At 43.5% G+C, this 12,626-nt stretch overlaps 1 protein-coding gene across 6 annotated transcripts in view; it reads right to left on the reverse strand.

The window, feature by feature from the left end:
- LOC149358342 (intermembrane lipid transfer protein VPS13A-like) overlaps positions 1–12,626 on the reverse strand; it is a 100,085-nt gene that overhangs the window by 56,383 nt on the left and 31,076 nt on the right. For all 6 annotated transcript variants that reach the window (XM_089570400.1, XM_089570395.1, XM_089570396.1 and 3 more), the window contains exons 25-36: positions 11,967–12,109; positions 10,412–10,608; positions 6,152–6,258; positions 5,677–5,715; positions 5,457–5,594; positions 5,284–5,361; positions 4,521–4,738; positions 3,799–3,946; positions 3,088–3,178; positions 2,589–2,761; positions 1,949–2,115; positions 1,433–1,545 (exon numbers count right to left, since the gene is read on the reverse strand). In XM_089570400.1, the coding sequence (XP_089426526.1) occupies positions 1,433–1,545; positions 1,949–2,115; positions 2,589–2,761; positions 3,088–3,178; positions 3,799–3,946; positions 4,521–4,738; positions 5,284–5,361; positions 5,457–5,594; positions 5,677–5,715; positions 6,152–6,258; positions 10,412–10,608; positions 11,967–12,109 (1,612 nt within the window). The remainder of the gene's footprint in view (positions 1–1,432; positions 1,546–1,948; positions 2,116–2,588; positions 2,762–3,087; positions 3,179–3,798; positions 3,947–4,520; positions 4,739–5,283; positions 5,362–5,456; positions 5,595–5,676; positions 5,716–6,151; positions 6,259–10,411; positions 10,609–11,966; positions 12,110–12,626) is intronic.

Below are 12,626 nucleotides of genomic sequence, written 5' to 3' on the forward strand. Positions count from 1 at the left end.
TATCCTGTGTGCATCCCTATGCCTAACCTTGTCTCATCAGGTCTAAAGAACTTGGGCACTCATTATCTCACGTGCAATTGTGCAGCACAAAGAAGTATATTAAATTTTATAACAAAAATATCTCTGCTTCAGAGTACCAGGCATTAATTTTAGTTTAGAGCAGTTTGGAGAGGGTAGATTTTTGTTTCAGCCTGGCTTAATAGCAGAAAAAAATTCATTCATTCAGTGACATGAAACCATTAACTTTTCAGAGCAGTTTAAAGCACCATCCATAACGCTCTTCAGAAATGCAACTCCTACAGATTGATTTTAAATCATAAGAATTTCGCAAAGCTGCAGAAAAGAAGTGACTCTCCCGACATGCTTCAAGAGAAGACAGTCGCAGCAAGATGCTTTGCAAGTACAAACATAGGAAATGTTTCGCAGCATATACACAGTTCATTTCAAGACAAAGTTCCTTCTCAATACAGAAAGGCATGACTGTGAAAGCCTCCTGTACTGAAATGCTTTGCCTGAGTTGCCGCTGCATTTTCACCAAAACCTCTGCCAAACTGAGCAGCTGAATGTACAGGTACGTACAAGAACAAATTCCATTGTTACTTCTACATAGAAGTTGAAAATGTCTGATGGACATTACCTATATGTCCAGAATAAAGGAAAAACGTGTGCTTTTCAGTCATACTTATAAAGCAATCATTGGCTGATTTGGGATATTGGAGCTAGTGGTACCTTCCACTTCAGTGCAGATACAGATAAAAATGAAGAAAGTGGAAAACTGCAGTTTACGGCATGGCTGTCACATTTAACACAAATTTATGTTTACTTTGTTAACCTTTTGGTTTGGTTTATGAGGGCTTAACGTTCCCACAGTGGCTTAGGCTATGAGGGACACCGTAGTGGAGGGCTCCAGAAATTTTGTCCACCTGGGGTTCTTTAACGTGCACTGACATCGCACAGTACACAGCCCTCTAGAATTTCGCCTCCATCGAAATTCAGCTGCCGTGACTGGGATCGAACCCGCGTCTTTCGGGTTGGCAGCCGAGAGCCATAACCACTGAGCCCCCGCGGCGGCCTAACCTTTTAAATGTTGGCCTATTTTATCTTCTTATGGATTTAAATGTATTTTGGATACACCAATACTACATGAGAAACATTCTGAAGAATCATATTTCTACAGCTACCAAGTTTGAGTAGCATACTACCAAAGCATTCTTTGGGTCTGCGGTTGAAAATTTCACACTTTTTTACAGACTTAAATCTTGCCCACATACTGCAACCAACATACTGATTAGTTCAAATTTACATCTGATGCCACAGAGAACTGCATTTGCTCTTCACAAACCTTTGTGTGTTTCAAGTGCACCTGGTTATCTAAGTATTTTTCGGTTTTTACAAGGTAGCCAGGCTGATAGCATCATGCTCTAGTGCTCACCAGTTGCATCGCCTGAGGTGGTCTCTCTGTATGTAATGTCAATCATGTTTGGAGAGCTGACACTGATGCCAGTAGCCACCGTTTCAGGGTCTCCGCTGCTGGAGCAAAACACCCTGCAAGAGGAGGACACGGGGTATCACAAAGAAATCGGGGCATTTTAGGTCCTCATGCGAGCAAAACAAGCAAACGAAAACATACACTCGATAGAGCCATATTACAGCTACCGCAAAACACAAATGAGTGCATTTTAAAAATGATTATCTGCATTTATGTCACATGCCTGGCTTGATGTGTTTCTGCGCATAATTTTACAGGTCTTGGCACACATTTTATTGCGTCCACATTAGAGGACACTGGGCCTTGTATATGATGAATTTGACAGTGTCCAGATCGTGTTCACAAACGTGGACACAGAGCCTGAAGGGAATATCATGAAACTGAATCATGGAGTTGAGTCAGAGAACGAAATCGGCGAATCAGGAAATTGAACATGCTACAGGTGGCAGGCAGCATTACCGGGTGTGCACGAGCGTGGCATCACTGCGTGTGTCCTCTAGCAGCAGGCTTTGCAGAGAGCACTTGACCTCGAGTGATTGGTCACTGAACAGGTCGAGGTTCATGGTGACCTCTTCCAGCTCCAGTCTTGAGAGAGCATGGAGCGGGTCTCGTACGGGTGACGAAAGCTGAAGTGGGTAAACACAAGGCGGCACACACTTATGTCCTGTCGAGATTCAAGCTCGAAACTATGCTTTCACCTCACCCACGAGGTGTACATGCAAACCAAGACATACCTTTATATAATCTGTAAACACATCACTATTACATTTCCAAGTGCATGCAGTAAACAATATGCAAGTGGTGGGAATGATGTATAAACTGTAAGTAGTACAACAGATGGACAACTTGCATCCGAGAGAAGTCATAAAAAATTGAGGACAGTTAAGACTGTGTAACATGACATTCTGTAAGTTTGTGCTCGTGTGTGAAACCCAGGAACGGGCGCTTGACAGCTGTTGCTGTAAAAAAAAAAATGCCAGGCTAGCATTCTGTGCGAAACTGTACAGCAACCACTCAGTTTTCGGCTTGGTGAGATCAGCTATGTAGCAGTCTGAAATGGCCTACCACAAGCACCAAACGCAACAGATTCCTTTCTTACTTGAGCATCTTCTGCATCTGTGTAGAGCACAACATGCAGCCCTTCCATGGTGAAGAAGACATTTGTCTTTTTGTAGACATCAACAGAGGTCGTCAAGAATGTCTGCAGCTTCTTGACAGTGTCGTCCGCAGGAGCCGGGGAGGCCACAAGCGGCGGAGACACCGGTGTTGAGACTGCAAGCAGCAGAACAGTTCAGCCACATCAGAATCAGACTGTCCATAATATTTTTCAAGGAAGAGACTACCTTCCACTTCAATAGTGTAACAAAGCTACATACACAAGAAACTCAGTTCTACAAAAACAAACTTGTGCAATTTTTTTTAAAGAAACTGATTTTCCACCCAGTTATGCAGCTGAATTCACATGCAAAGCAAACGAGTTCTGGGTACTACTGCTCCAACCTCATGGATCACCCTTAAAGAAATTTAGCAGGAATATAATCACCAATATTTAGGTGCATGCAGAGGTGTGGACCACACCAATCAGCCTGTCATAGTACCTTGGTTGTGAGTCTCGATGACCTCCTTTTCTTCAAAGTTCTCTTTGAAGATGGCAAGGATTGTGCTCAGGTCCTTTTGTCCAATGTTGACCTGATAATTCAAGGAAATGTAATTGGTTTGTGCTGCTTGCAGCCAAAAGTAAAGTAATTTCGATTTTGTTCCCATCTGTGTTTTCTCTGTGAACCACAAGTATTTCTATTTATGCATTTAAAAAATATGATGTCTAAAGCCCTGCACACTTTCAAAGCTGCCCAAAACAGTTCTGAAATTTACAAGACATTTTCCGCAATCTCATCACACTTTGACATAAAATAGATCTGAATATTATTACATGTACAGTAATGGACATAATATTACGTGACACGGTAAGTTGTGCATAAAAAATAGCTACTTTTGCACTGCTTCAATACCCAGTCAGCTGTATTTTTTCGTGGAAAGAACGCACATGTCCCTCATGCTTCCACACTTATCAGTGAACTGATTCACCCTACAACCAACGTCCTGTAAAATTTTGTCCAAGGCTGTACATAAGAAATTAAGAACCCATTATTTGCTTAAAGGAACTGCTACACTCAACCCTTTGACTCCATTCAACAGAAGCACTTAAAAGGAATGTGTACTGAATATCCTTTGTTTTAAACAGGCCTAGATCACTAAATTCCACAGTGATTCAAAAAGTCATGCAAGGCTTTTTCAAAATTATTACTTGCCTTAACTAAGTCCATTGTGCCGCGTACTTCATACTCCATGACATTTCGGTTGAACAGTGTCAGTGCTCTCTTGATATCAAGATTGAGCTTCATTGGCTCAAGGATAGACTCCTGCGGCTGGGTGCTTCCATCAAGCAAAATAATAGCTCTACAAAAAAAAAAAAGACACGAAATAGCATATTTACTCATGTAATTTGCACACTTCTTTTCTTTAAATCAAGGCTTCAAAAAAGGGGTGTGCAAACTGCACAGGGATTTTGCGAACACATCCTAAGAATTCCTACAAAGGTCTTAATCCGTAATATATGCCATATATTGCCGCCTATACATCAATGCCCCAACTTGCACCTTTCATTGGCCAAAAAAAGTCAATACAATTGCAAAGCTTGCAGTTAGAGGCAAATGGAAATTAAAGGCGATAAAACGGCAGTACTGTGTGCGTCCCGGCTAAAGAGCAGCAAACTGAACAGCAAACAGTTTGGTAGTTTTGGATTCCAGTGCACGGTAGGTTACCGGCAGCTTGCTCAAGCGACTATTCTTCCACCACCAGTTCCACCGCCAGACATTTTTATTAATTTTAATTTCACTTGTGCTGTCTTATGTACACTGCCCCAAGAACAAATGTTTTCTAGTATTATATCTCAAAAAAACCCTTGCTTGAGCACTGGGCACAGGTGCTGTTAGGGCACGCGTACTGGCAAACAGAGGAAAGGAGAAGAGACCTGGTCATGTGCAGCGAGCTGAGGCGCACCAGAATGTTGTCCACATAGTCTGGCTTGGGCCCCACCGAGATCTCCTTGAAGAAGTTCTCAATGTTCAGATCGCCCAGGCTGAGCACAATCAGGTTTGGCGAGTCGGACTTTTGGGGAACCAGAATCGTCGGGGCATGGATGTCAATGGACAGCTGGAGCATCAAGGATTTCTGGGCAAAGTCAGCCACCTGGAACAGAGCTGCCTGCTTACACAGATTGGAAACCTTAACAGGCCTGCAAGAGGCACACTGGCAAGGGAAGGTATCCGGATGGTCTATGCCTGCTATGCCTATCTAGTATGTCAGCAGTGAACTCAAGAACCAAAGTGTTCTTAATCTTGTAATCAAGAAAATGTGACTTCTTAAACAAAGGTTCCTAACTATGATATTCTTACCACAATATTGTCTGACAGGTAGCAGCACTATCATCTTGCAAGCATGTCTGTATATACCTAGCAACCCATTTAAACACTGCATCAGTTCACTTTGGATGTTTACATCAGATCCCTAATCCAAAGACACACTTACAGCTGAGGATTGATAATATATAGTTTCGCAACATTTAGAATTGAGAACATAGTGCACAAACCCACAATCCACACCACAATCCACATCAAAAACAAAAATGCCAGGCCATACTCAAGTTACACTACACAAAAGTAACATTTTTTTTTTCCACAGAAAATGACCCAAGAGTTCAATCCTAGTCAGCTGAAATGCGGAATGCATCCTACCTGTTGCTGGACAGCTTTCTCGGCTGACTTGACCATGACCGACTTCGTGTCCGACTGCAGGAATGGCTCCAGAAATTTCTGCAAAGTCGGTCGACCACATATACACCTTGCGAATAACCAAATGTGCAAGATGAAATTGTCAATCAAAATCAAGGCACAAGCACAGAGCCCACCTGGACGTCCACGAAGAACCTGCGGAGCAGCACCAACTGCACTCGGCCAACGTGCAGGCGGATGCTGCCGTCGGGGCCTTTCAGCTTCTCTTCCTCTATCGACTCTATTGACTTTGCTCGCGCTGCTTTCCTGACATACTGAAAAGCACAATTATGCAGCACCCACTGAATGCTCACATTTGAGTCACAGAGAGAATGAAAAAGTTGTGTAGATACACACCTTCAAATCAAAAAGCTTGTCGTCCTCGATAGACAAAACCTGGAAGACAGGAACCACGCCATTCATATCATAGTTTTTGCGTTGAAGCCTAAGCAATAGAAGGCATATACACTCAATGCTGTGTACAGCACCATCTATGTACTGGTAATCCAAGAGAGATTTATAGTTCAAGTTTATTGACAGTTTTAGCGTGGCCACACAGCCATACGGCAAATATGGCAATGTGTTGCCGTTGCTACCATTGCCAATCTTGTCTACCCACATTTGCCGTACGGTAGCAATTGCGTTAGTTACCAGGTTCGTGTACGGTGGGGCTATGACTCTCTAATGAGTTTCTCTAATATGAGAAACTCTAATATTTAGTGCTAAAAATATCTTTGCGACCAAGTGAGATTTGTATCATTGAGATTCTACTGCAATTATAGGCCACATGCACCACAAACAATTCTGAGGTAAGAAGACAGATAGCACTCACCTTGGAGTACAATGTTGACTCCAGAAGATCAACCACAGAAAGGTGCGTCAAGTCCACTCGAACAATCAGCTTCTCGTTTGCTTTCTGGATGTAGTCACACTCAAGCCCTAACAACAGACAGTAGCAAGAACCATGGTAAATTGGCCCTACCAGTTATTGATCGCATTGAGGCAGAATGTGGTTAAAGGGAGACTGAGGCGGTTTTCGAATCAGCTAATTTTCTAGGGTTTTGAAGTAGTGTCATTGCTGATCGCGTCTGTGAAATTATTTTTCGATTTTGTCCAGAACAGTGGCGCAATCACCAATTAAAAACGCGATGTTTAAATCTCCCGCGCCGCGCGCGACCGCAGGAGAGGAGAACAGCGGAGAGGGAAACCTCGTCCATGTCGGCCAACGTGACGTCACGTTGAGGAGCCGGGGATACTTCGGCGCACCCGAGAGAGCTTTCAGCGCGCGTTGTTTCTCGTGCTGCATGCGTTGTTCCTCGTACTGCGTGCGTTGTGACGTACAAAGCGTGTCAGCCGACCTTGAGAATCAGATTCAACACGAGGTACTACTCTGCTTTCGTGTCCACGAACAACTACGCCCGCGACTGTGTCGTCTTGCACTGTTTTCCGCAAGATCATACGCTCGCAGCGCAAGCACTCGCTGCTTTGACGAAGAATTCAAGCCGACCAAAGCAAGCGTACTCTGCTCGAAGCACTTTCGTGAGACCGGCTACATGCAGAGTTTGTCCCTAATGTGATCTCTGGAGATTTCGGTCGCGGCTGAACCATGACGCAGTTCCTTTCATTTCCTCGCGCATGAGAGGCGTGTCACCATTTCGAAGAAGCGCCTCTTCTAAAAGCAGAAATATGCTCACTAGAAACACGCCCCTGCAGAAACCTAATAGATGCTCAAGCATGTGTTGCTCTTCTCAGCTTATAGGTGCGGCCAGACCACCTGAGGCGTGCTCAGCAAGGCTCGGTTAGTGATTTTGTACTCGGTTCGACGTGTCCAAGCAAGCAAGCAAAGCAAAACACAATAAAGCAAAGCAAGCAAGCATTGAAGCTCTTCATATGCGGCATCTCGTTTAATCGTATCTAAGCGATTAAAATGAAAGCGTTCGACATTCTGATTTCGGATGCAAATTTAACAGAGAAATGAATGCCAATCAAGTTTTTGCAAAAAAACATCATGTCTCCCAACCTTAGTCGGTTTCTTCTTCAAGTTGTGGCAGCGAACGAGTTGCAGCTAGCTTGGCTTTTAAACACACATATAGTTGGCCACTACTTCACTGAACCTAAACTGCAAATCTAGGAAGGGCGAACGTTTCCGATGCAGCGATTAATATTTTCTGGCATCTGCTGAACGCGCCACGAGTGAAGCAGCAGCCTTGTGCGCGTATTTAGCTTGGTTTCCAGCGCACAATGATTCCTTCAATATCCTGTGGTCACATGCCTCGCAGTGCTTGGCCACTGCGCTTCGCTAATTTTGACATCAGCTTTGTGCTGCTTCATCGTTTCCTTGAAATACTTTCTTGCCCCAACCTACGCCGGGTAGTGAGAATAGGATTTTTTGTACACAGCGCTTTGGGCCTTTTCTTTAGGATGACGCTCTTTCGGGTGAGCCAGGAGGCGTCCGGTGGTGGTAATTGACTTGAGTATTGTTCGCACCCCTTCCTTTCCGAGAATACCAGCCGAGGTTGTGCTGGCACCTTTTACGCATGATCTGCGTACGTGTCTTTCACGCTAGCGTATGCTTGTGCTAGGCGTAGAATTTTTTGCTCGTGTCTTTTTTGCTTTCAGGTGATACGTGGAATGAACAAACTGTAGTATCCTTTTCTTTGGAGGTCAGTAAAAAAAATAGTCGTCATATTCGCTATTACAACGCCACGGAAAGCTGCGATCTGCACTCAGCGCAGCGCCGGATCCGCATCGGCAGCTTCTCCAGTCCTCAAAATGACGTCACGACCTCGCTTGACCAATCACGGGCGGCGGCGCGCCGCACGGCGTGCCCCGCGGCACAGGCCGCATATTTCTGCTAAAAAAGGCAATTCGCGCTTGTTTTTGCCTTATTTGGATGCGATATTCGAGCATACAGCATGAAAAACTATAGGTCGCCGCTGCCAGCCGGATTTTCAAAAAAAGTGCTTCAGTCTCCCTTTAAGGGGGGAGCCTGGTCTTGAAAAAAAAAATTTTATTAATGAAGTCACAGCTGAGAAGTTTTCAGCGAATATGCATTTTTGTGTGCTGATTCTAAATATGTCATTTAATTTCATGTAAAACAATTCCTTGAGCACTTATGTAATTTTTATGCATGTTTTTTGTGAAGAGCTTTGAAAAAAATTTCTTGCGGGAAACTTGCTGCAATGTATGCCAATGGGTTCTCTTGACATCAGGGAAAGCAGTAAGGGCAAAATTGTCTTCCTGCCTATCATAGAACTTCAGTTATAGGGTTTTAAAGTTGTCGCTTCAGAAATGAGAAGAAAAGCGTGTATTCCTGTTTCTGAACTGGCAGCTTCTGTACCCTACAACTGAAGTTCTATGATAGCCAGGATGATAATTTTACCCTTATTGCATTCCTTGGTGTCAAGAGAACCCGATGGCATACATTTCAGCGAGTTTCCCGCAGCAAATTTTTTTCAAAGCTCTTCGCAAAATACTTGCATAAAAATTGCATAAGTGCTCAAGGAAGTGTTTTACATGAAATTAAATGACATATCTTGAATCAGCGCGCAAAAATACATGTGCCCTGAAAATTTCATAACTATGACTAGTTTAATAAAATTTTCTTTTCAAGACCAGGCTCCTCCCCCTAAATGACATGGACACTACAAAGAGAAAACTAACACCAAGACAGGAAGCATTTTTGGCTTCAAGGGGCAGGTAGACAGGGCACCTCAACACTGCTCGAAGCTTTTACTCCAGACAAGCGCAACTACTGAACAGGTGCCGCCTATATAACAAAAACTGCTGACAAACTCTCTGTGCAATGACTCATTTGCCATCCACAACAAGCGTCAATAAGATTTTTATTACTTCTTGCATCTATCATTAATGAAATGCCTTCAGGCTGTTGCCTGCATCTAGAAAAAATTTCTAAAGAAGCCATCCCATGATCCCTCCCCTTGTGAGTCCAAATGTGGCTAAAAGAGCCCAAGGAAACTCCATTTATATATGAGCCGAACAATAAAAGTATACATGCACAGGGAAACATATCATCTGAACATAGTGCCAAATGCTAAAATTTCTAATGGCAACCCTAGTCTGAACTTTTCAGAGGTCAATTTGATTAAAACCAACTTTTCAGTGATCTAACGAATGAATTGCCCATTGCTTTCTACTGTAAGCCATTACAGTCCTTCTGTAGCGATTCACACAGCATGAAATTACACACCAGTCCCTATACTCTTGCAGTGTGTGCCTATCAGAAACACCGTGCCGTCAAAAAACCCTTTGGCCTTTATTTTGAGGGACCAACCTTCTAACTGTAACAGCAGCACCACATTATCATAAGGGTCACAGGATCATAGCGCAAATAACAACTCCCATTGAAAAACTACTCCACACAAGTATTATATACAAATTGCTAGGTGAAAACAGTACTTTTGCAAATTTTCTTTATTAATATACAGAATATGAAGCGCTAAGTGACACACCTGCTAGCAAATATTGGTTGTTTGAAATTATTTGATATCTATTTTTATTTTACTGGTCATAAGAGATACTTTTGTGCAGTCCGTGCAGGTGGGTTGTGCAGTTTTGCAAACTTGTTAGGTTGGCTTTCCCATGCAACATACTGGTAAAATGGCGTCACTAAAATTTTTAATTTTACAAAGTGGGCTCGCTTTTGATGCAGACAGCTTTCAATTTTGCAATACATTTTTCCCTAAAATCGGAAATTAAAAGTTGATTTGTTATTTTGTTGACTAATCATATTTTAAATAACGTCCACTTTGCCGTACAATCCCTCAGCAAAGAGTTGCACCAGTGTATCTTTCGCGTTTTTTAAAAGAGAAGTCTGAACTGAACAACTTGAAACAAATACTAGGCATGTATTAGCATGAAACACTTTAAAAAACAGCAAATATTTATGTATAATCTGCACTAAAGGTATTCAAGTTTACCAATAAACATGCGCCCTTTTCAAAGTAAACCCATATCAACCAAGAAGGCAACAAGGGGAGTGAAGAGTTTCTGTCAAGCCAGGCGAGTGGGTGCAAGCACAGCCCTATGGAGATGTGGCTGCCAAAAACCCCTGCCTACTACAGAGACTCACCAGAGACAGAGATGTCAGCCAGCTCTAGGTCGACATCACACAGCCGGACCTTGACATCGTGAACGCGAAGGGCAACATTGAGTTTCGTTGCTCCCGGGGGCACTGGTGGGTCCTGGTCACCCAGAAAGAGCCCCGTGGCCTGCTTGACAGCTGCCTCTGGGATGAGGTGCTTGTAGCTCATGTCTTTGATGTTCAGCCTGAAGTCATCCACAATGTCCTCTTGTACTATAAGCTGCACTAACTCCTCTAATAAAGCAAAGCTATTAGCCAAGAGCAGCTAATTGAAATATTCAACACGCAAAATACAGCAAGAAGAACGAAATGAAATTTTGCAAACTGTTCAAGCAAACAGATGAACAAGGCGGTTGCTTGTTATGAAGTGAGGCTTACTACCGGTGCAAAATTAAGGCAAAAGAATGAGACGTGCACATCAGGTATGCTGAACACACCTCACCAACATGAATGATGTCCCCCAACTGTTTTTTTGTCACTGTATTTTTAGCATTGGTAGTAAGTCTCAATATATTACAAAAACAATACCACATCAACAAAATGTGGTACCTATAATCGGCTAACATTAGGCTAAGGTTGCACACAATATACAGCATGCATTGATCACCAGCATCAAGACTAATATTTTCCCATTTACCTCAAAACGCCTTTTCTTGAAGGCATACTAGGAACAGTTGCAGCCTCACAGGCAATCACAGTCACGTGACATATCCAATAATACTGCATATCTGACATGTGCTTCTCTTTCCACTGCCATCTGGCACCTAGCAGCCTCCCATATTTTAGCAACTACAAGGCACACTAGCGCCCTCCTGTGGCACCACCCACAACTAGACTTGGTGTGCCGGTTGCCTTCACTGCTGTACACTTCTAACATTTAAAACAGATTTTTGTAGTCTTTGCTGCTTTTTAACACTGCAGGTACATCGCAGAACCACTAGATTTTTCGCATCTGAGAGAACAAATAATGAACACGCAGATTCATGCCCTAATGTGCTGGATCGGAAAGAGAAAGGCAGAAGGCTCTAAACAAGCTTGAGGCAATGTCATTTTCACTCTTTCCTACAAGTCTACAAAAACAGGCAGAAATTTACGTTGAGTGCTCATAGACGACACAATTTTTAATACTTTCTGAAAAAAGTAAAGTAAGGCTACCAGACAACACTCAAGCACAAGTTTACTAAGTGAGATTGCATGATGTACCAGTTCCTTGAGGCTGGTTTCAAAGCCATGACGGTCGTTACCTTGATCAATGCTAAACGCAAGAAAATGGTCTTATGAAATCAATAATTTTAGAATTTCAGGCAGCCAAACATAAAACAGCAAAATAAAACGCCACTGTTATAACACTTAAACTGCATTTAAATATGTAAGCAACTAAGTTTTACAGAGAACGCTAGCCTACTTCTAAAGCTAAGCCCTCCATACGAAAATGGCAGGCGCATTTTACAAAAAATTTAATAAATGCGGTGAAGGCAAAGGGGAAAGCTGCTTCACAACGATTTGTACGAATGCATCACGTAAGGCCACTGGCACACCGTACTTCTGGTACACGTAGAGCAGGTATCGCCCCAGAGTGAGCAGCGCCTCCCGGTGGAATGTGACGGAGACGGAAGAGAGGTCAATCACAGCTGAGTGCTCCACCTGGTGGAAGTCCGACTTAAACTCTGGGCAGCTGGCTTTGACCTGCAGGAAAGCACGCATTTCACTGACTCTCTTTCACCAATGCGGAGTGAGAAAGAGGGGGAATTCACAAAAGGAAAGCTCAGAGGACAAACTGATACATGAAGATCTGGCCTGCTACTAGTTTCACACCAGCAAGTCCGGGCAAATAATAGCTCCCGAGACTGCACAGCGCATTGCTCACCCCCACCACCTGTCCAGCTACATCCACAGCGAGACAAAGGTCTCTGCCAATGACCTTCAGTTAAGGGGGACGAGGCTTTCAGCAAAACTTTTTTACAGCGCAGCTCTTAGGTGCCTGTTCCTGCATTCCGTGTCATAGTTGTCAGCATTGTTGGCATAACATGCCACCTGACAAGTCACAGGTCACCCTGTCACCTGACAGATGGTATGTAGCAGCAGAGCGAAACACCGCCTGCCATGGCCCCCAAAGGAGGTCTGCAGGAAGACCCCGGAGGGGGTCTTGCCAAGGGAAGACCCCGAAGGGTGGCTAGCAATGCAACACACCACATGCCAGCCA

Source organism: Amblyomma mixtum, chromosome 2, assembly GCF_055824585.1.
Source record: "Amblyomma mixtum isolate Tamu chromosome 2, ASM5582458v1, whole genome shotgun sequence".
NCBI lineage: Eukaryota > Metazoa > Arthropoda > Arachnida > Ixodida > Ixodidae > Amblyomma > Amblyomma mixtum.